This window comes from Phyllobates terribilis, unplaced genomic scaffold (genome assembly GCF_046119375.1).
Source record: "Phyllobates terribilis strain yellow unplaced genomic scaffold, ASM4611937v1 Scaffold_292__1_contigs__length_2399606, whole genome shotgun sequence".
In the NCBI taxonomy this organism is placed as follows: Eukaryota; Metazoa; Chordata; class Amphibia; order Anura; family Dendrobatidae; genus Phyllobates; species Phyllobates terribilis.
This window is the reverse complement of record NW_027363052.1, coordinates 1,484,969-1,508,540: the sequence shown is the minus strand read 5'-3', so window position 1 is coordinate 1,508,540 and position 23,572 is coordinate 1,484,969. Positions and strand designations below refer to the sequence as shown.

Sequence of the window (23,572 nt, the reverse complement as noted above, 5' to 3'; positions counted from 1 at the left end):
GGAGAGAGGTTGAATATTCATGCCCTTTAACAGCGGCACAGGCGATTCCGGCAGTAGCAGGAGCTGCAGCGCGGCTACACTGTGTGCTGCTATTAAGGAGCATGAATACTCAGTGCTCCCCACGCCCCATGGGCGTGGGGAGCAGTGAATATTCATTTTTTTTAGCAGCGGGGACAATGTAGGCTGCAGCAGGCGGCTGCTGCCTCCTGTGCCCCGCTCCTCCACCGCTACCACTGCCCCCACACCCCATGTGTATGTGTGTGTGTGTATATATATATATATATATATATATATATATATATATATATATATATATATATATATAATATACACACACCCCCAACATAAGCCGCAAAATTTTGGAGGAAAAAAGTGCGTCTTATAGTCCGAAAAATACGGTAAGTGGATTTCCAGACTTGATTCATAAACACCTAAGGGACTCAATGAGCAAATTTCCTATGCCTGTTTTGTGTGAATACAGGTCCATTCTGGATTACATTTTTGGATTTTATACTCTACCCATTGCTAGTCAGTTCCCTGTGAATGAGGTTCACATATTGTTTTACCTCATTGAGAGCTCTGAGCTTCTATATCAGAATTATTTCCACTTATACTATTAAGTAACTAACAAGTGTGGTGTTCCTTGTGTATCTCTAATTATGCAATAGGGGTCAAATATGACCATTTAGGATTATACTGTGGGCCACCATCCCATATATTTTGTAGTGATAAAGTAGATCTACATGCCTATTGTATGATGGGAGGATGTGCAATACTTGTTTTTAGTCTCCCATGACGTTGATCTCAGAGATAGGATTTTTCATTTGGTGGAATGCAATCCAATACCATATGTGCTCCGGTGTGGAGTGCAGACATCTGGGCATGCGCAATCGTGGACAATGATCCTAGATGCACTCCGGTGTGGAATTATAACTACGGCCATGCGCAGTCACAGGTATGAGTGGCGCGGCGGCAATCAGTTTATCTGGCATTTCAGTGTAAAGCACGTCACTTCCGGACATGCACACTAGGGAATGGACATTATCGAACCTCTAGCTCATGAGAAGTAGTGCAGGTGCAGTACATTATTGTAGACAGACTCCATTCTGTATATCCTGTGACAATTCACCTCTAGGAATGGGAATGGGCCTCCTAGTCTGGGAGGGGTTTTGGATGAAGTGGGATATTTAAACATGGACACCTGGCTATTAGGCAGACTATGCTGAACATCATGAATTATCATCCCTGTATCAAGCCTCCTAATGAACCTGTTGGGGAATTGCGTTGAGGTGGATTATTGAAACATTCTCTGAGTACCATACCCTTTCCTTTATACATATTGTAGGGGTTTTACTCACTTGGATGCGACGGGAGGAAAACATGAGGCATGTTCCTTTAAAAGTTCATGTGGGTTTATTACTTCATAAACCCAGAAGCCAAACATAAAAGCAAATAGCCTTTAGATCAGGCAAACAAAGTAATTGTCCTTAGCAGGTCTCTGCTCAGCCAGGCCTGTGTGGCACACAAGCTGGGGTAGCGTCCAGTGTCCTGGCTTGGTCTGAAGACAAACATACACAGGAGGCCTTCTACCTCCAAACACACAGACCATGTGCCAAACAACTGACTTCATTTTATAGGCTGTTAACCACACCCAGAGGTGAGGTATGTGGGTAGCTGGACTCGCCCATTCTTTTCTAGTTACCCGTAACCTGGCTCCCAGGTGCACCAACCGATCCTCTTAGTGCTTATGTGCCCTAGAGAAACACTCCAGGCCAGACCAGCCATCTCTGTGACACATACCTCCCATCGACTACGCGACCATTAGCCACCTTACAATACCCAGATACGTATCTGGTTTTATGACTACCCCACGGCTGATTAAAGGGAATCTGTCACCCCCTGGGACTTATCTGACTTCTACTATGGGCATACAGGTCATAGCAATGTGAATCTATACATCTATGCCTCATATTAGAGTTTCTTTTGCTGTGAAATGGCTTTTTATTATTCAGTGAAGATTCCAATGCTTGCTGGCCGAGGGACGGGAAGAAATCCTCGCCTACTGTGTTAATTAAAATATTTCCCACCTCCCCTGCACGTCACAGTGCCCTGTGACGTGCAGTCACCATGTCCAGATCCCGCAGCTGAGTGATTTTTACAGTAGTGACGAACTTGTACTGTGTACTAAGCAGTTATAGTACTGAAGGGATCTTGTGCCCAGGCGCCGGGAAGTCACCGTCACTCACCGGCACCTGCACACAAGATCCCTGCAGCACTATGATTGCCTACTACACAGTACAACTGCGCCTTCCATAAAAAGTGAAGTGCGCGGGACCTGGACATGGTGACTGCACGTCACCGGGCACTTCTTCCTGTCCACCGGCCCACAAGCATCGGAATCTTCACTGAATAAAAAGCCTTTTCACAGCAAACAGACCTCTAATATGAGGTATACAGGTAACTATAGATTCACATTTCTATCACCTGTATGCCCATATTAGAGGTCAGATAAGTCCCAGCGAGTGACAGATTCCCTTTAATCAGCCGTGGGGTAGAAGGTGGAGTGAATTCCCTTTAATAAATATCCACTTAGCCCCATTCTTGGTGCAGGTACTAATGAATCCAAATGATAGTTGGATAGTTAGGGGTGTATCATCCATAGCATCGGCCCACACGGCCACTATGGTGCCTGTGAAAAAACACAGATTTTGAGTTTGGTTTAAATTGGTATCCATGCGGCACATAGACGCATGTTTACTATGGCCATAAATCAGAAAAAAAATATAAAGAAAAATGATCATAAACCCTGCTGTAAATAAATAAATAAAAAGTAAAAGTGCATTTAAATAAAATAGGGTTCTTAGTAACACTGTTTTTGATCAAAAATAGCATGAAAGCTATCCCACCATGGCATGGTGAACCCATTCGAGATAGTCCTATTCTGTATAATATTAAAAACCTTACCATGTGTGAAAGCCTCAAACTTCTGCGCGTTAATCAGACATGAGATCTAACGTGATAGAAGATTACAGTCCGGGGAAGACGGGAAACATTCATATAGACGACCGGTGGAGATGTAGTCAGTGAAGCACTCTGGCCAAATATGTTTCTAGAGCCGTAGTAGAAGATGAAGATGTCGTCCTATTCATGAAGTAATTATTTCTCATGTCACGTGTAATGAATATCTCCTGCAGTATTGCTAATGCCGATTGCAGTGTCGGTAAATGAGACGAGAATTAGCATTATGGAAGGTGAGTCTTTGAGAAACGAGTTCAGCTACAGACTCCGAGGAAGAAACTGCTTGTTTTATATAGGTTTTATTAGTAGATGTAAAGAAGAAAACTAAATACTGTAAAATAATAAATCTCCTCATATGTTTTCCCTTATTATCTCCAGTAATTGTATTATTACACAGGATTTTTATGATGTTACATCGGCTCATCATCTTCTCATTCAGGTCCCTACAATATCGGATCCTCTCAATGAAGATCTTCTATTTAAGAGAATTTTCCTTATGGAACCATCAAAGATGGATATGGACAGAGACAAGATGGCGGAGAGGATATTACGCCTCACCCTAGAGATCGTCTTCCGGCTTACTGGAGGTGAGAGATTCTGATGACGTCACATTACATCATTGTTATCTATGGGAATAACAGATGGACAGAACTGGAGAGGTGAGGACTCTGGAAATGTCTGTAGTGAGATTTAATAATTTGTCTCTCCATAACCAGGATTACACAGTAGTGAAGAAGACCTCTAGTGAGCGCTGTCAGGACCCTGTGTCTGAGGGATGGGGAAGACCACAGAGCTCAATCACCGGGGCTCCATCTCACCCCCTGATACATGAGGACATCAATGACCAGAAGATCCTAGAACTCACCTACAAGATGATTGAGCTGCTGACTGGAGAGGTGACACTGCTGGGAATGCTGGGACATTATACAGTAATGCTATGAAGGGATCGGGGGGATGACTGTATCATTGTATGTGTCAGGTTCCTATAAGGTGTCAGGATGTCGCTGTCTATTTCTCCATGGAGGAGTGGGAGTATTTAGAAGGACACAAAGATCTGTACAAGGACGTCATGATGGAGGTTCCCCAGCCCCTCACATCACCAGGTAATAGACAGGACTAAATACACACGGCCTATAATTATCTGTATGTAAAGAATGAATACAGTCCCTGTATATGTTTCCTCCAGATCTATCCAGTAAGAGGACAACACCAGACAGATGTCCCTATCCTCTTCTTCAACATGACTGTAAGCAAGAAAACCCCAATGTTCCTCAGGATCATCAGGTAGATGGAGAGAAGGTGTCATGAGATCTCCCCTATGATGTGTAGACGGCTGTGAAGGTCTTGTGCTCAGTCTTGTTTTATCCACCAGTAGTATGTGTTTTATACTTGTGTAATGAGAACGGTGGAGATGACAGGATTAGAGCTGATCATAGATGGGACTTCTCATCTGTCTGTGACTTTTACAATATTTGTTTCAGGGTCAAGATCTGACCCATATTAATACTATAGAGGCATATGTATGGGGTGATGAGTGGTGTAAAGAGGAGATTCCTACATATGACTACCCAGGTGAGTAGTAACCACTAGTAATGAGCGAGTGTATTTGTTAATATTCGCTTTTCACACGGATAGAACGGTATTCGGGTTACTCGTTATTCTGCGAGTATTTGTGTACTCTCTTCGCTATGTTCGGATGTCCCGCCCTGTAGTTTTGGCGCCTTCTTTGCTGCCACTAAGCATGCTGGGCTTCTTAACCAATCACAGTAATGCCGCAGACATCTTGGTTGTGGCATTACTGTGATTGGCTGGCTGCCCAGCGTCATTTGGTCTATTTAAGCCCTGCCGCCACCATTTTGTGCACATTGGATCTGGAACCTGCATTGTAATAGCCTATGGTAAGATCGCTGAGCTGCTAGGTAGAGTGTTTAGGCCTCTTGATAAAACAAAAGCCCTTGTAAGGGCTACCTGGAGTGTATACTAGTTCTGCGTTTAAAGGAGCCGCTCACTAGCTCCATAATACCATTAAAAATAGCTCTTTTCAGAGCTGAAGGCACAAAAACTTAATCAGAGAACAGGGAGGGAGAGATTGTGTATTAGGTAGTGTTCTTTCAGTGTCCATCTTAAAACAGCTCTTGTCAGAGGCAAAGCAATATTTTTCCAGCACACACAGAAGTAGCATTTTGTGCTGCTTTTTTTTTTTTAGCACCGGTCTATTTTCCCTGCTGTTTCAGGGGTCAGAGCCTGGCTTCTGCAGTCCACATTAGTCCACTTAAAAAGGTGTTTGGTGCCCTACGCAAAGCAGTAGTCCAAACATTTCCTACTGCCTGCTACAAAAGAAGCATGCACCAGCCCATTTTAACCGCTATTTTGGGGTGTCAGCCTGCCTTCTGTCCCTATTAGTCCACTTTCAAAATCATTGAGTGCCCTGCACAAAGCAGTAGTCCATACATTTCCTACTGCCTCCTACAATGCACGCACCAGGCCATTTTAACCACTATTTTGGAAGCACCATCCCAAGGACCACCAATCACAAATAGTAGTTAGGCTGGAGTAGGAATACTGTCCTGGTTTGTCCACTGCACATTCTGCATAGGGTTTGTAAAATTTAGCCCTATGGGCTGAGTCATGGTTGACGCAGGAAGCCACCATCCCAAGGGCCTCCAATCACAAATAGTAGTTAGGCTGGAGTAGGAATACTGTCCTGGTTTGTCCACTGCACAATCTGCATAGAGTTTGTAAAAATTAACCATATGGGTTTCCTTCCTTCATCATGGTTGATGAAGGAAGGAAACGGGTTCTTATGGGAAGGGGTTGACGTTAACAGCAGTAGCATGAATCTGCATTTTTGGTGAAGTTAGGTTGGCTTGCTCTCATCTGGAGGGATTACAAACTGTGGAGATATCCAGTCCTTGTTGAATTTAATCAGAGTAAATCGCTCTACATTTTCTGTGGAGAGGTGTGTGCGCCTATCAGTGATGATTGCCCCAGCGGAACTGAAAACACGCTCAGACACCACACTAGCAGCCGGGCAGGCCAGCACCTCCAAGGCATATAAGGAGAGGTCGGGCCAAGTGTTTAGCTTAGACACCCAATAATTAAAGGGAACTGAAGCGTCAGAAAGGACACACGGATGGTCACTTAAGTGCCCCTTGACCATGTTCTGCAACTTATTCCTCCTTGGCATTGTTACAGGCACAGATAGCCTTTACTGTTGTGCTGGTCTATATAGATAAAAATTATTATTATTATTACTGTTGGATAAAATGTGTATCACGCGAGGGTCTTGCCACAGACACCTATACATGAACTGTGCAATGTGGGTCAAGCTGCAAAAAGGCAAATGTTCAGTGTCCCCAACAGTAGAAACAGTACCCACCCTCTTCTCACGCTGACTCGCTTCCTCCTCCTCCACCACCTCCTCCTCTCCAGCCCATCCAGGCTAGGCAGACATGAAGCTTGGGTTGGGTGTCCCCTCTGTAGTATTACCCCTCGGTAGCACAGAAAAACAAGTCCTCTCCCTCCTCATCACCCAATGTTGCCTCAGAATATTGGCTGGGCTGGGTAGTATCACCCATTGGGAAATCTGGCTCCATACCAACATGCTGGGCACTCAAAGATTCCTCTTTGAGATTATGCAGTGATTGTTTCAAGAGACACAGCAGCGGGATGGTTACGCTGATAATAGCCTGATCACCGCTCACAAGGCTGGTGCAGTACTCAAAGTTCTCAACAACCTCACAAATGTCAGCGATACACACTCCCTCAACAGATTTTATGTGTGGTGGCTGACTCTCAGTCTGACCTGTATGCTGAAGCTGGTATTCAGCTACTGCCCTCTGCTGTTCACTAATCCTCGCAAACGTATGATAGGTGGAGTTCCACCGCGTGGGCAGGTCGCAAATGAGTCAGTGACTTGGCAAATTCAAGCGCTTATGCAGCACTGTAAAAGCAGAAAAAGTTGTAGAGGAATGGTGGAAATGGGCGCTAATATGGCTCCCCTTCTCAAGTAGGTACAGCAAGTCACGGAAAGTTTTCAGAAATTTCTGAACTATGTTCAGCACGTGAGCCATGCATGGCACGTGTACCAGCTTGCCGATCTTTAAAGTCGCCACCAGGTTACGCCCATTATCGCAGACGACCGGAGGCCACTGATTGGTCTGTTGTTTTAAAGCTTGCCGCAGCTCTGTTGCAGTGTGTGCTTTCTGACCTAAACAGATCAGCTTCAGCAGAGCGTCTTGCCACTTTGCCGATGCGCTACTGCACAGGTCCCAGCTTGGCAGTGATGGGGAGGATAATTCAGCAGAGGATTAGGAGCAGGAGAAGGGGAGAGAGGAAGTGGAATTTGAAGAGGTGGAGACCCTGACAGAAGTTGGACCTGCTATTCTTAGCTTGGGTGGGATGTGTGATCTTCCACTTTGCGCCTTTGTCCCACCCTCCACCAGGTTCCCCCAGTGTGGCATGACAGAAATGTATCATCCCAGTACACAACAATTTGTCCAGGTGTCTGTTATTAGGTGGACCTTCTCGGTTATGGTGTTGGTGAGAGCACGGTTCAGATTGTTTAACACTTGCTTGTGTAACGCAGGGACGGCACATCGGGCAAAATAGTGGTGGCTGGGAACACTGTACCGTGGGGCAGCCACAGCCAAGAGATCACAGAAGACTGTGTTCCCACAAGCCCAACATCTCCATAGCTAGCAATTTGGCAATGTGCGAGTTTAGTATTTGTACCTGTGGGTGCGTGGCTGGGCATTTACGCATTCTTTCCAAGCTCTCAGGCACGGACAATTGGACACTTTGCTGGCACAAGGAAGTGGATGTGGTTGATGTTTGTTGTGTGTGAGCAACCGCTGCTTGTGGGCAGCAAGTATGAGCACCTGCTTCTTGAACAGCAGATTCTGAAGGACATAGCCCAGGCGACATGGCATAAGTTTCCACCGAACCCAAAAGCACTACAGATACTGGCTGGTGATCAGCTTATGCAGCCTTTGTCTATCCCTTATCCCCTCAAGATGACTGGACTATCATTGTAAATAAGTCCCTGTCCTTTGTGTCACCCCCACCTCATTGTAGATCGTAAGCTCTTACGAGCAGGGTCGTCATTATTTTTCCTTTAATTATTATAGTAATTATATTATTATTATTAATATAATATTATTATTTTTATTATCTTTAGCTGTGTTACTTATGACTGTTGAAGATGAACCTCTGAATTGTAAAGTGCTGCGGAATAGGTTGTCGCTATATAAATAAAGAGTATTATTATTATTATTATTATTATTGGTTTGACCCGCAGACACAGATTTGGTACCTTGGTGTTCCGCCCACCTACTGGGCTGCTTGGCTGCCATGTGGTTTCTCATACTCATGGTGCTCAGGTTGCCTTTTCCATGGCCTCTGCTCAACTTGGTATGGCAGATGCTACAGACAACAATATTTTTCTCTGAAGGACTTTCAGAAAAAAAAATTCCACACAGCAGCTGAACGCCCTCTTGCCCTGACTTGGCGCACAGCGGGGGTTCTCTTGGGAACAGTTGACCCAGTTCTCACTCTGGGCAAACCACAACCCCTTGGTGCCTATGTTGGTCCATCTTCCTCTGTGTTGCTGTCATGGCTATGCGTGCCAACGGTCCAGGTCGGATCAGTGGACTCATCATCGACCACCTCGTCTTCTATCTCATCCTCCTTCCCAGTTGATATTGTAGGCTGACCTGATGGCAACTGTGTCTCATCATCATCAGCCTCCACCTCTGGAGACAGAAAATGACATTCCTCCAAGTGGCTGTCTTCTGGTCGTAGGTCCTAAAATACTTGAGCATCAACGCACGCCACCACCTCTTGTCCCTCTTCAGTGCTGCACAGTGATAGTCCAGAGCCAACCAAAGGATACTTACCAAGCAGATCCTCGGAGTGGCCAAGCTTGGGGTCATATGTCTCCTGTGACTGATAATGGTGGGAGGAAGGAAAACCAGCTTCAGGATTGGAAGGGCCAGCCTTCTGTGTATCCACAGTAGACTGTGTGGTCGTGGAAGTTTTGGTGCTGCTTGACAAATGCGTAGAGGCCTTGTCTGCTATCCAAGACAGAATCTGCTCTCACTCTTGTGGCTTCCACACACGTTTACGTTCCAGACCGGGAACTTTTTCCAGGAACATTGTGGATGCATCAAGCTTCTTCTGACCTGACACAGACTGAGTGCCTTCTCACGCACCACTGACAACACCACGTCCACATCCCTTAACAACAGACTTTTTTGGCATTTTGGGTTTTGTTGACAGATTTTCAGATGTTGATGGCACAAGCCAAGCTAGCTGTCAAAGGCACAGCCAAAATAATGAGTCAACCATGACACAGCCAATAGGACTAATTTTTACAAATCCTATGTACATTGTGCCGTGGACAAACCAGGACAGCATTCCTACTCCAGCCTAACTACTATTTGTGATTGGAGGCCCTTGGGATGGTGGCTTCCTGCGTCAACCATGACTTAGCCAATAGGCCTAATTTTCACAAACCCTATGCACATTGTGCAGTGGACAAATCTGGAATGTACAGTAGTCCTACCAAACTAATATTTGTCATTGGAGGCCCTTGTCACAGGTTGTGCCACATTGTGAGATAGGGAATACATATTCAATAGAAATTTACACTGACTGTTGATGACCGACTGATGGCCCTCTGAAAATTTAAACTGAGGATCACAACTACTACAATACTCCATCGTAGGTAATGTTTGTCAAGGGAGGCCCTTGTCATGGAATCTTCCTGCACCTATGACACAGCCCCCAGCCCCAGAAGTAATTTTTGGAAATACGATGCACATTCTACTGGACCAAGTAGTACAGTATCAAGAAGTCTTCTCCTGCTATATAACCTGGGGAATATTGACAATCAAAATCTGTAAGCAAACCTCTAAGAAGCTTCACCAACCCATCCTGGAGGGGGGGCACCATAAATACTTTGTCCAGTGACTTGCACAAGTGATATATTTGAGCTCGTCATCGAGTTGACTAGTGCAGTTTTATTTTTCCGGTTCACTGAGTTCAGCCATACCTGAGGGTCGTAGTCCGCACTCACTGCTACTTTCTAGTGCTCCATGTATCTTGCCCATTTTCTCTGTAGTCTCTGCCCTTAAATTAGTTAAATAATAGTGAGGGCCCTACAGTATGAATAAGAGAGGGCACTCTCAAGTATACACAAGAGGCACCTCCAAAATTTCTAGAGGAGGGCACTTCAAAATGTGTGTTACTGGGCCACACAAGGGCTCTCACAAAACTCAGCTTTCCTGCTTACTGCAGGCGATCTGAACATTTGAATTTAGGGCTCGAGTCTCACATCGTGGTGGAGGAGGAGGGTCAAGCCCAATGCTACAATGAGCATATTGTAAACTGCTATGGAATGTGTATTCCACTATCTGAGTGTAAGTGATGGAGGGATCGCCCAAATGTCTAAGTAATAGCTGTCCATCCAAAACGCATGTTACAGAGCCACCTGAGGCCTCTCAGGTCAAAGATCTACATACATACTGGTACTTTCTAACTGCTTTTAAAGTGCTGGGGAATAGCGAACTAAAAATGATGTATGACAGACGGACCTACAAAATGTATAAGTCGTGGGCCCTCCCAATTGTAAAAGGCGAAAAAAAGCCACAACAGTATGTGTGAACAAACGCTAAGGCTGTGTGCCCATGATGCGTTTTTCAAGCGTTTACGCTGCGGAATTTCCGCAGCGTAAATGCTTGGGAAACGCTTGGTAAACCTTCCCCCATGGTCTCCAATGCAATTCCGCACTTTCAATGCCCATGCTGCGTATTTTTCCGCAGCGTTTAAGCTGCGCTCAAAAATCCGCAGCATGTCCATTAATTTTGCGGAAGCGCTGCGTTTTCGCCGCCATTTACTTGCATTAGAACGCGCTAATTCCGCAAGACTGCATCTGTACTTGCGTAATTGGCGCGTTCTAATGTGCGGATGGTACCCGGGTGTGGAGGAGAGGAGAGTCTCCTCCACACCCAGGTACCATAAAAAAAAGAATAAAATAAAGATTATATTCACCTTCCGACGGCCCCCAGACTCCTTCTCTTCGCTTGCCGACAGATCGCGCAGGACTGAAGGACCTGCGCTGACGTCACAGTCATGTGACGGCAGGTCTTTCAGTACAGTGTACCCGCGATCTGCCGGCAGCCAGCACAGGAGCGCAACAAGTCTCGGGGCCCATCGGAAGGTAAGTATAGGTTTATTTTTTTATTTTTAACCATTCTCTCGGGTCACAATATATAAATCCATACCATTTGCATGGATTTATATAGTGTGACCTAGTTGTCACAAGCACTTTCCAAGTGATGCTAATCGCTTGGAAAGCGCTTTTCAACCCGCATGCGGAAATGCCAGTGAAGACCGCTTCATTTCCGCATGTCCCTGGCAGGAAAACGCATGTACAATGCGCATGTACAATCCGCATGCGTTTTTTTCTGCCAGGGACATGCAGAAACGCTCAGGAAAAAATCCTGAGCATTTCTGCATCCTGGGCACATAGCCTAAAAGGGGTATTTTTGGGTTTCTCTGATTTATTTAGCCTTATATACAAGTGATTGTGCAGGAAAAACTGTTTCTTAACCTTTTTGGCCTGTTAAATGCAATTTAGGTTAGGTTTGGTAGTTGTTCTTGTGTGTCTGTAAAAGTGGGGTAACACAGCGACAAACTTATTCCCTGAAACCATTTGTGAGTCTGAAATGCATGCAGGCACATTCTACAGGCTCTTCCCATTCTGTTTCATCACTTTCCCATCCATTTCAGCCTTTTCCTTAGGCCCCCAGACCTCTTTGTAGGGTCCAGCAGAAAATTACTCGCATTTCCTATTGACTTACATTGTACTCGCTATTCGGAACGAATACGCGATTATTACAAAGAACTATATATTTAGCGAGTATAGCGATTACGAATATTACGGTACTCGCTCATCACTAGTAAACACTAAATGCAGAGAAGTCACAGATTCTTCTCGGTCACCGGCTGTGGCTACTTTATCAGTGGTGTAGTCCGGCCGTATCACAATCGTGTGATCACCATTTTGCCTCTAGACCACAACATTCTCTTCCACCCAAAACTGTTCAAATGATTTTGGGCATTGCAACCCTTTTCTATAGAACTTACAACCTGGAGGATCCACCTACCCCCTGGGATTAGGAAACGCTGACTGTTACCTGCCCAGATCTGTAAACTATAAAGCCAAATGACAGCGTACGTAGAATGTGCTGACAAGTGAGAAAATCACTTGAAGAAAAATATTATGATGGGCCTGTAAGAGAAAGCGGAGGATAATGATGCTGTTGGCTTCCTAGATTCCTGTTATCTTATTGGATGAATCTACCTTCTCTCCCTTCTGTGCTGCTGAATGTCCTCATATGGTCCCTACAAGACCAGGTCCAGTCTTTCTGACCAAACTTCACTTTTATGATCGACAACATTAAATGTGCAGTGAGGGCCAAGTGTGAATTTCTGTAAAATAACAGCAGAGTTTCCCTTTATCCTGATTTTCAATATCTTTTAAAACCAACTAAATTCAAACAGGATTTCTATAAACTATACAGAAAACATTACACCTGTGCCATGATATATCTCTAAGCTAAATTTAAGACACCTCAGCTCTGTACTATTATAAAAAGTTCTCCTTCAATGTCTAATATTTCTTCATGAAACTCATCTGACAGAAAATATTGTCCCTTACGATAGTTTAGATTGCCAAGAGCCACCGAGCCCCATACTCCAATTACCCCAGAGAGGTTTCACCACTAGTTACTCATTTATTACTGATGAAGACTGTTGAGATTGGTCATTTCAGTAGATGTGTTATTGTCTATACTCACAGTTTTGACTATAGTAGTTAGTGCCCAAAATACTCTGATTTAACCCCTTCCTGCAGCCAGTTTTGTGTTCCTATCTGGACCCATTTTTCAAATCTGACGTGTGCCACTTTATGTGGTGATAACTTTGGAATTCTTCACAAAGGATAATAGGAAACAAATGGATCTTACAAATAATTTTCCATCTTCTCTTGAATCTGACAATACCCTATATATGGTTGTACACTACTGTCTGGGCACATGGCAGGTTAAGAAGGGAAGGAGCGACATTTAGCTATTTGAATGCAGATCTTGCTGGAATAGTTTGCAGACACAATGTATTGGGGACACTGTTCATGGTCACCTGGCAGCTCAAAAGATGGCTACCACAAACAGGCTTGGCCGTCATCTACTCCATTTTCCAGATCCCAGGGTTTGCCTTGCTCATCACCATTTAACCCCTCTACATGGATTTGGACTTAGACAGAGACCCCTAGGCTTGGGCCACAGTGTCACCTGGCGTTCTATTAAGTGAGATGGGAAGAAGAATAGTCAGGTAGCCGGGTCAGAACACAGAGGATAGAGAAAATACAAAATCAGAAGACACAAGAGTAGTCAGTAAACGGGCCGAGGTCACAACAGAAACAAATACACAAGCCGGGAGCTGAGCACAGAGGACTGAACCAGAGGAGAACAAGGCTGGATCTGGCAGCTTCTGGTAATATGCACAAAAAGCAAAGCTACACTAAGAAGAATTAAAATTCCCCCAATATTCAAGAAAAAACACAGCAAAAAAGGGCAGCAGTGTTTACCTGACCAGATGTTCAGAACTAAATGCACTACCAGGGTGCAGTATACCCACATAAAGATGGCGGCTACACAGGTGCAGAATACTGATGAGACAATCACTCACAACCAACCTACAATCACTCACAACCTACCATTTCATGGAGGGGTGACTGCTTGGTATTTGAATTACTCACAAAAAGGTTTGTATAGGGTGCTGTTCACACTTAGGTAGTGCACAGTATCGGCTTACAGCCTATTAGTTACGCCCATACTATTAGATTATGCGGGCTGCCCGGTACTATCCATATATTATATATATGCATTTTTGCACTTTTTTATTCCAGGGTGCAGCCAGGCCCATCAGTGCGGGCATTGTAAACTGTGTCTGTTCCCATGGAGTGCACTTGGATAGTACTGGGCAGCCCACCTAATCTAATAGTATGGCCGTAACTAATAGGCTGTAAGTCGGATACTGTGCATTATCCAAGTGTGAACAGCTCCATATACAAGCCTTTTTGTGTGCAATTCAAATACTACGCAGTCACCCACTCCATGAAATGGTAGGTTGTGAGTGATTGTCTCATCAGTATTCTGCACCTGTGTAGCCGCCATCTTTATGTGGGTTTGCTGCATCCTGGTAGTGTATTTAGTTCTGAAGATCTGGGCAGGTAAACACTGCTGCCCTATTTTGCTGTGTTTTAGCTTTTGGCAATATGCTTTGAGCTTTAGTAGGGTGCGGTACTTTCCAATTGGCTAAAGCAGGGAGCAGATTACTCCAGCTGGACAGCACACACCCATACTGCCAGACTGGATGGTACTACTGGTCCCAGGCACTCTAATCTTACTTGCTGCGCAGAGCCTGCGCCGCCCAGAGCTTCTGGTTCTGACGTCTCTTCCATCACCAGCGCCACCTGCAGGATGAATAAGGCGGCTCCTGGTGACAGAAGCAGACGTCGCAGGAGCAGATCCCAGAGGAGATGGGATACACCATTTGCAGAAACCCTAATGTGGCCAAATTGCAAAAACCAGAGCAGTAGAAATCCCCATAAAGTGACTCCATTTTGGAAATTATAACCCTCAGTGAAATAATCTATAGGAGTAGTGACTATTTTGATTCCACAGGCACTTTCTGGAAATTAGCACGCAGTGGATGTTGGAGAGTGAAAATTAGGGTGAAATTTGACTTTGGGGGAGTGGATATTGCTGGATTGGTTTATAGAAGCCATGTTGGTTTTCAAGAGCCTTTGAGCCACTAATAATGTGGAAACCTCTGTTTTTCCATTGACAGATGATGGACCTGAGTGGGGACTTGTTTTTTGTGAGATGAGTAGAAGTTTTTATTGATATTAGTTTTGCCTACATAACATTGTTTGGTGGCTTTTTATTCCACATTTGGGAGGCAGAATTAACAGACAGTTGAACACTACGATCCACTGGTTCATCCTATGAGGTTTTCTGTTAGACTGTGAACTGTTATTGTCTTGGTGAATAATGACGGCTAACATAGGGCAAAATGAAAAAAAATCACAGAAAAAGATACAGCCTTACCAACACAAATCATATAACAAATGCACTAGCAGGATGCCGCAGACCCCCATGATAAAGGTGGGGGCAGCGCAGGTGCAAAATACTTATGGAGCAACCACTCACAAACCTACCAATTCATGGAGAGGGTGATTACTTAGTATTAAAGATGCACACAGATGAAGCTTGTATAGGACGCCAGTCACACAGGTAGGTGTGATGCCCAGTGTCTGGCTTAGGATAGTGATGATGCCCATACTATTAGATCAGGAGGGCTGCCCAGCACTATATAAGTGCACCCCACATGGACAGACACCCCAGTACACCCAACCAACACTAAAATGCTAATGCATTTGTTATCTGATTTGGTGTTGGTAAGACTGATTTTTTTCTGTGATGTTTTCTTGGTAAATAATGATACTTTTACATAAAGTGCATTTTTACGGAGAGTTTAATTAGAAATATTCAACAATATAAATTTTAAGGATATGTTATTCATAAATAATTGGTTTTATTCTTGGCAGATGTAAATTGCCTCTTCAGAGAAAAAGAGGACTTGAACTCTATAGCGCCACCTATTGGAAGCAGCATTCCTACAAGTCACAATCAACCCTTTAACGAGTCGTGCAATATGACTTAGGATAAAAGGCAAATCAGAATCTCAATTTGCAGACGCGGAGTTTCGGGCTGTTGGCCCTCGTCAGTGCAAAGTATGAGAACTGATTTGGCTGGTGAGAGGCTCTGGACTGAGGTCTAAGGGGTAACCTTTCTCCTTGTAGAGAGTAACTAGTGATGTTGCCCATACTATTAGATCAGGAGGGCTGCCTAGCACTATATAAGTGCACCCCACATAGACAGACACTCCAGTACACCCAAGAAACACTAAAATGCTAATGCATTTGTTATCTGATTTGTTGTTAGTAAGGCTGATTTTTTTTCTTGGTTTTCTTCTTGGCAGATGACTGTACCAGGAGATCAGAGGAACAGCTGACATCTTCAATTTTTAAATCAGATGACCTTGAGATCACACAGGATACAATTGAAGTGAATGCCATTACTCCAGATTTACCATCATCCCTTCACAGCAAAGATCAATCATCTGATACTTTGAAACAGGTCCTGTCTTCTGATTCATTACCGACTACTAAGGAAAATCAAAGTCACGAAATAAGCATTAAAAAACAAACTGCTCCTAAAGCAAAGAAGCCATTTTTCTGTTCAGAATATGGAAATAGTTTTTCCCTTGAAAAGTCTTTTTTTAAACATCAAAACATTCACACAGCAGAGAATAGATTTTTTTGTTTCAAGTGTGGGAAATGTTTTAACCAGAAATCAAATCTTGTTAATCATCAGAGAAGTCACAAGCAGAAGAAGCCATTTTCTTGTTCAGAATGTGGAAAATATTTCACAGATAATTCAAGTTTAATCAGACATCAGAGAACTCACACAGGGGAGAAGCCTTTTTCATGCTCAGAATGTGGGAAATGTTTTAAACAGAAAGTGCATCTTGATAACCATCAGACAACTCACAGAGGAGAGAAGTCTTTTTCCTGTTCAAAATGTGGAAAATGTTTTAGCCAGAAATCAGATTTGGTTAAGCACAAGAGAACTCACACAGAGGAGAAGTTTTTTTCCTGTTCAGAATGTGGGAAATGTTTTAGCCGGAAAACAGATTTGGTTATACACCAGAGAATTCACACAGGGGAGAAGCCTTTTTCCTGTTCAGAATGTGGGAAATGTTTTGGCCAGAAATCAGATTTGGTTAATCACTGGAGAACTCACACAGGGGAGAAGCCTTTTTTCTTTTCAGAATGTGGAAAATGTTTTGGCCAAAAATCTGATTTGGTTAGGCACCAGAGAAATCACACAGGGGAGAAGCCTTTTTCCTGTTCAGAATGTGGGAAATGTTTTGGCCAGAAATCAGATTTGGTTAATCACTGGAGAACTCACACAGGGGAGAAGCCTTTTTTCTGTTCAGAATGTGGAAAATGTTTTGGCCAGAAATCAGATTTGGTTAGGCACCAGAGAACTCACACAGGTGAGAACCCTTTTTCCTGTTCAGAATGTGGGAAATGTTTTAAACAGAAAGTGCATCTTGATAACCATCAGACAATTCACACAGGAGAGAAGCCATTTTCTTGTTCAGATTGTGGAAAATATTTCACATTGAAGTCAAGTTTTATCAGACATTATATAACTCACACAGGGGAGAAGCCTTTTTCCTGTTCAGAATGTGGGAAATGTTTTTTCCAGAAAGCGCATCTTGATAGACATCAGAGAACTCATACAGGGGAGAAGCCTTTTTCCTGTTCAGAATGGGGAAAATGTTTTAGCCGGAAATCAGTTTTGGTTGAGCACCAGAGAACTCACACAGGGGAGAAGCCTTTTTCCTGTTCAGAATGTGAGAAATGTTTTAGCTGGAAATCAGATTTGGTTAAGCACCAGAGAACTCATACAGGGGAGAAACCTTTTTCCTCTTCTGAATGTGAGAAATGTTTTACACGGAAATCAAGTCTTAACAAACTTCAGAGAAGTCACACAGGGGAGAAGCCTTTTTCATTTTTAACTGAAAATTGTATCTTCTTATAGGGATTGTCCACTATTAGGACAACTATTTCTCATTCCTCATGTTTGGCCTTGATAAAATAAAAACACTCATACACAGCTCCCGTTCTGGCGCTGTTCCATTGGTGTCACAACACGCGTTCCCGGGGCTCACATAAGGTTGTTACATCACACAATCCTGCTCCCAATCAATGCCGCCTTTGGACGTATTGAACATCAACAGGAGGGACATGGCATGGACATAGCACTGAGAGAACGCACACACTGAGAGCACTCTCTTCAGACCGTGTTCCTGGGGGAATTATAAACAGCCTCAAACATGACTTCCGATATGGGAAAGAAAGAAGAGATCCGAGGTTAGTCTGAGGTTCTCCACCTCCGTCAGCATGTCTGACATGCAGTGTTTCTTATTGAAAGTCTTATCTTCCTGCTCCGGAGCCATTACTGCCTCATCTCAGCTTGGAAAAGGAAGCAGTCTTAACCCTCATGATGCTAGACAGGTCTGTAAGTCCTGCACCAGTTTCTCTCAATATGTAGGCCTCACAAGAAAACAGCTCCACAAATCTCCCTCTACTCTAACCGAAGCCCACAGATTGAGCAATGCATGCTTCACAGGGAAATTTACTCCCCACCCTGAGCCACAGGGGATTCTGATATGGGGGACGCTATAATTGATTTTTTATTTCATATTTTGCATCTATCCCTACTAAACAATAGATGGAGCAATATATACAAACGCTGGAGACCACATAAAAAACTGAAATACGTCCCCACACTTCTATCCTGTCACAGCTTACTGACAAGGTACAGAGATTAGAGGCTGATGTCGTACAAGTTAGAGGCCATCAAAATGCTCAGAAACTAACACTGGATCTTCACAGCCAGTAAATAAACCATCTGTTTAATATGGTTGATGATCAAGAAAATCACAATAATATCTGGATAAGGTGTATATCTGAAAGCATCAATGCACAAGAGATCATGACAACACTATAGACATTATTTAATAATATCCTTGGTGACCCTATTGATAAGGCTGAAGACTGACAGGGCGCACCGTACATTAGACAATCATGGCCCAGATCCTGAGCGTCCAAGGGACATTATCTGTCACATACATTTTTGTCCTGGTGATTTCAATGAACAAAGCATACAATTGCTCACAGATCTATCCTGAATGACACTTGCTAAAAGAAGGGTATTGAAACCACTACTTGATGCTGTATGGGAAAATGGCCTGATGTACTCCTGTGGTACCTTTCCAGCTGCAAGTACGAAAAAATTGAGCATTGTATACTTTTAAAGATCCAAGCGACATGAGACCATTCTGTGATGTCCTGGATATTACCAGAAGTATTATTATTATTTATTATTATTGCGCCATGGCGCTTTACATGTGAAAAAGGGGTACACATACAAGAACAATTACAATAATCTTGAACAAAACGTGACGGAATCCATATATCTGACAGGCCCCCTGCTCCACCATTGTCACAGAGCGTTCCTGCACATCTTAGAAGGCGTTCAGTTGATAAGGATTCCCCAGACGGGAATGGAACCTGCCAGTCAAAAGAGCTCCTGAAATGAATCTTGTCTTCCCTGATGAGAGACAGTTTGCAGATGCTTACTTATTTCTTTAAGCATATAATTAGATATATCTAAATAGAGTTTTAGGTGCCACTCTTCCACTATACAGAATGTTTCAGTTCATATATTAGACCGGCATATAAGTTGATGTCACATTATTTTACTGTAATATCAGGCTGTATTACTTTGCTTGCTATATATTCCATGGTTCCCCCTAATAGGAACCCTAGGACTGAAGGTTTGACTTGCGCTTCTAACGACAACCCCCAGTTTGGGACTTGCATTGGGATCTGCTTGTTTCGCAATTTCCTACTTTTTTTGATTTATTCATAATCTATACTTCTTAGACACTGAGAGGTAGACGTTACTATCTACCGTCTATACTTCCTCTTTGCTCTTAAATCTTTCTCTCCTTCCCTCCTCCTTTTTTCATATAATAAGGCACAACTCAAAACTTGTTCATTGAATGTCAGGGGACTTAATGGGGTTGTCCACTACTTTGACATTGAAGTCTTATCCATAGGATAGGGCATCAATGTACTGTATGATCGGCCGGGGTCCCGAACCCCCGCGGACCAGCTGTTATCGGTGCCGGCGGCTGCAGCTGCCGGCGGGAAGTCCTTACCTGCGGTGCTTGGCCGTCAAGTTGTAGTGGCCGCCACTTGTAACTGCACATCCGCCTCCCATTCAATTGAATGGAAGGCGAATGTGCAGTACCCTGCGGCGGCCACTACAGATCTACTACTTTCTATTCCAGACATAGATCGAGATCTTAACAAACACATACCTCCCCTCCATGTCAGACCGTGTTTCTACAATAGTATGCGGCAGTGATCACTGTCAGTTGACTTTGGCAAACTTCTATCTCCGTAATTGTGACCTAATTAAGACATGCCGTCAATTCTTAAACAAACTAAAACATTTTGTGGAGGACCTTACCATCATTGGAGGTGACTTTAATATTTTCTTGGATCCTTCTTTAGATGCATCCCTGGGCCAGAGTCAGGAATCTAAATCACTCAAAAGCTTTGCTAAACATGCTCTGGTCTTTCCAACTGGTCGATGTATGGAGGATACTACATCCAGAAGTAAAGGATTATTCGTATTATTCTCCTTTACATAATACATATAGCCGTAGAGACTTTTCATTAATTAGCCATCACTTGCTTACATGGCAACCTACATCTCAGATAGGAACTGCTGTATGGTCAGATCATGCTCCTGTATATTGTAATCTGACTATACCTGACTCCACCAAGGCTTCAGCTGTCGGAACTCAAATGCTAATCTGCTGAAAGACTCACTCTGTGTCTCAGACCTTCTTGAGACTATAGAGTCCTTCAAATATATGAGCATGATGAAACTGCCTTACCATTTCAATTGGAAGCACTCACATGCGTCCTCAGAGGGATACTAATAAACATGGATCCAGGTTAAAAAGAGAGAGCAACTAAAGTCTCCCATTTGCTTGAGCGGATTGATCGCCTTAACAAACAACATAAACGATCTGCTTCCCTCCAGGTATATGCAGACCTGCTTAACTCTAGAAAGGAGTTAAGATGGTTTCATGGATGGGGTACTTGCAAATATTATGTAATTTCAGGGCACCTACTTATGGAAGGAACCAAGTGGAAGCTTCCATTCTCGGTACTAGATTTAGGGCCTCCTCAAGAAAATCACTTAAAATGTCCTACACTAAAGTTAATATTAAAGGTGTGGGATAGGGGTAAAAATATTCTGGGAATTGGAAAATACACAAACTGTTCTACTTTATGGCCCAACTATAACTTACCAGAGCTACAGAAACTAAAAGATGTTAGTGAGTGGGAGGATAGGGGTATATGCATCATGGGTATGTCAGAAGTGACAGACAGTCGCCCTGTAGTTGGTTGCAGAAGATCTCTTCATTTGGCATTACAGACACCTTCTTAGATGTCTCACTCTAGGACCCAGTGGCTACCTCCCTCTAGCTAATTGACACCCAGGCTGGGTGTTTAAATACTGACTATTGCTAGAGGGAGGGGCCACTGATATTCACATGACCCCTTGTGAAGGCTTGGAGCTGGTGCAGTCTGCTTGCTTCCTCCTGGAGCTGAGAGGACGTGTTGCAATCTCTCTGAAGTCGACTCAAACTAAGCTAATTCCCCCGTGTCTGTCTCTCCTTGCTGTCTTTAGTGTTTAGTGGGAACTGACTAGCGCTCATTCCCCCCTTCCCTATACAGGGCCAAGAGCTAGGGAAATACAGATTTTAGGCTCGCGATTGGTGAAAAACCAATATAGGGATGTCAGTGGAGACAGGGTGATATCAGATCAGCCTAGGAGGTCTCCACTCCCCCCTTTCCCTAGAGTCTGGGCTCCCTTTGCCCCTTCCCTTTGTGTTGCACTAAGTCTTTCCCACACCTTGCGTGACAATATGTTTGGTATCACAACTCTTGAGGGATGGATTTTTCAAGAGTTTTGAACAAATAAAGGCAGATTTTAACCTTCCACATAGGAAGTTTTATCAATATCTGCAAACATGTCATGCATATAGCACACAACTTAGGATAAACGTCATACTGATTTATAGATATCACCCAATAGATACCATTTCTACAGCAGTAGATACAAAATGTCTAATATCCCTTATTTATAGGCAGTTACTGGCCCTACGTTTGGATAAATATCCTTTGAAAACTAAGACAAAAACGGAGCAGGATGTAGGTCCCGTATCTGAGGAGCAATGGAGGGAAACTTTGATTTGACACTGAAACTTTCATTGTCAGAGTAACAAAGATTGTCCCAAATTCTTCTCATTCATAGGGTATATAGATCCCCAAGTATTTTTTTTAAAATTTGAATACAAACGGATGACACATGCCCTAGATGTGGTCAAAATGACGCCCACCTGATGCATATGATGTGGGAATATTGGTGACTACTGGAAGGGGGTGATCGCTCTTGTACTATCTGTATCTGGGATACAACTTCAGTTTGAACCTAAAATCTGTATCCTAGGACTCCTGGGAGAGGACGTAGACCGAGACTCCTATATGGAAATAGGTGGCTCAAGAATATTATTCCAAGCCAGAAAGTTGTTGGCACTACATTGGATAGACAATTCTCCCCCAACGATATCAGAACTAAAATCCAGGATAAATAACACTCTATGCTTGGAAAGTGGAGCTTATATAAAAAGGAACGCTCTCAAGAAATTCATACACAAATGGGAGCAATGGTTAATTACCCCAGGTATTGCTTCAGAAAACCTCAGAAATACTATAGTCCATTTCCTTACAGTAAGAGTTTTTATCCTTATATCCAAAGTGTCAGCAAATAATCATAGTCTCAGTCCACACAATTGTCCCTTCTTAGATACAGTGCCTACAAGTAGTATTCAACCCCCTGCAGATTTAGCTGGTTTGATAAGATGCAAATAAGTTAGAGCCTTCAAACTGCAAATGAGAGTAGGTTTTATGAACAGAAGCATAAATCTTACAAACCAAAAAGTTATGTTGCTCAGTTGAATTTTATTAAATTTTAAACATAAAAGTGTGGGTCAATTATTATTCAACCCCTATGTTTAATATTTTGTGGAATAACCCTTGTTTGCAATTACAGCTAATAATCGTCTTTTATAAGACCTGCCCCTGCAGATTTAGCTGGTTTGATAAGATGCAAATAAGTTAGAGCCTTCAAACTGCAAATGAGAGTAGGTTTTATGAACAGAAGCATAAATCTTACAAACCAAAAAGTTATGTTGCTCAGTTGAATTTTATTAAATTTTAAACATAAAAGTGTGGGTCAATTATTATTCAACCCCTATGTTTAATATTTTGTGGAATAACCCTTGTTTGCAATTACAGCTAATAATCGTCTTTTATAAGACCTGATCAGGCCGGCACAGGTCTGTGGAGTTATCTTGGCCCACTCCTCCATGCAGATCTTCTCCAAGTTATCTAGGTTCTTTGGGTGTCTCATGTGGACTTTATTCTTGAGCTCCTTCCACAAGTTTTCAATTGGGTTAAGGTCAGGAGACTGACTAGGCCACTCCAACACCTTGACTTTTTCCCTATTGAACCAGGCCTTGGTTTTCTTGGCTGAGTGCTTTGAGTCGTTGTCTTGTTGGAAGATGAAATTACGACCCATCTTAAGATCCTTGATGGAGGAGCGGAGGTTCTTGGCCAAAATCTCCAGGTAGGCCGTGCTATCCATCTTCCCATGGATGCGGACCAGATGGCCAGGCCCCTTGGCAGAGAAACAGCCCCACA

General features: G+C 43.3%; 1 protein-coding gene across 1 annotated transcript; it reads left to right on the top strand.

The window, feature by feature from the left end:
* The first annotated feature begins 7,551 nt into the window (after nt 1-7,551).
* Nucleotides 7,552-22,893, top strand: LOC141220420 (uncharacterized). Its single transcript, XM_073666342.1, has 2 exons — nt 7,552-7,560; nt 16,287-22,893. Exons 1-2 carry the CDS (start codon nt 7,552-7,554, stop codon nt 17,757-17,759), a joined length of 1,482 nt encoding a protein of 493 aa, XP_073522443.1. The 3' UTR covers nt 17,760-22,893.
* Nucleotides 22,894-23,572: the final 679 nt, after the last annotated feature.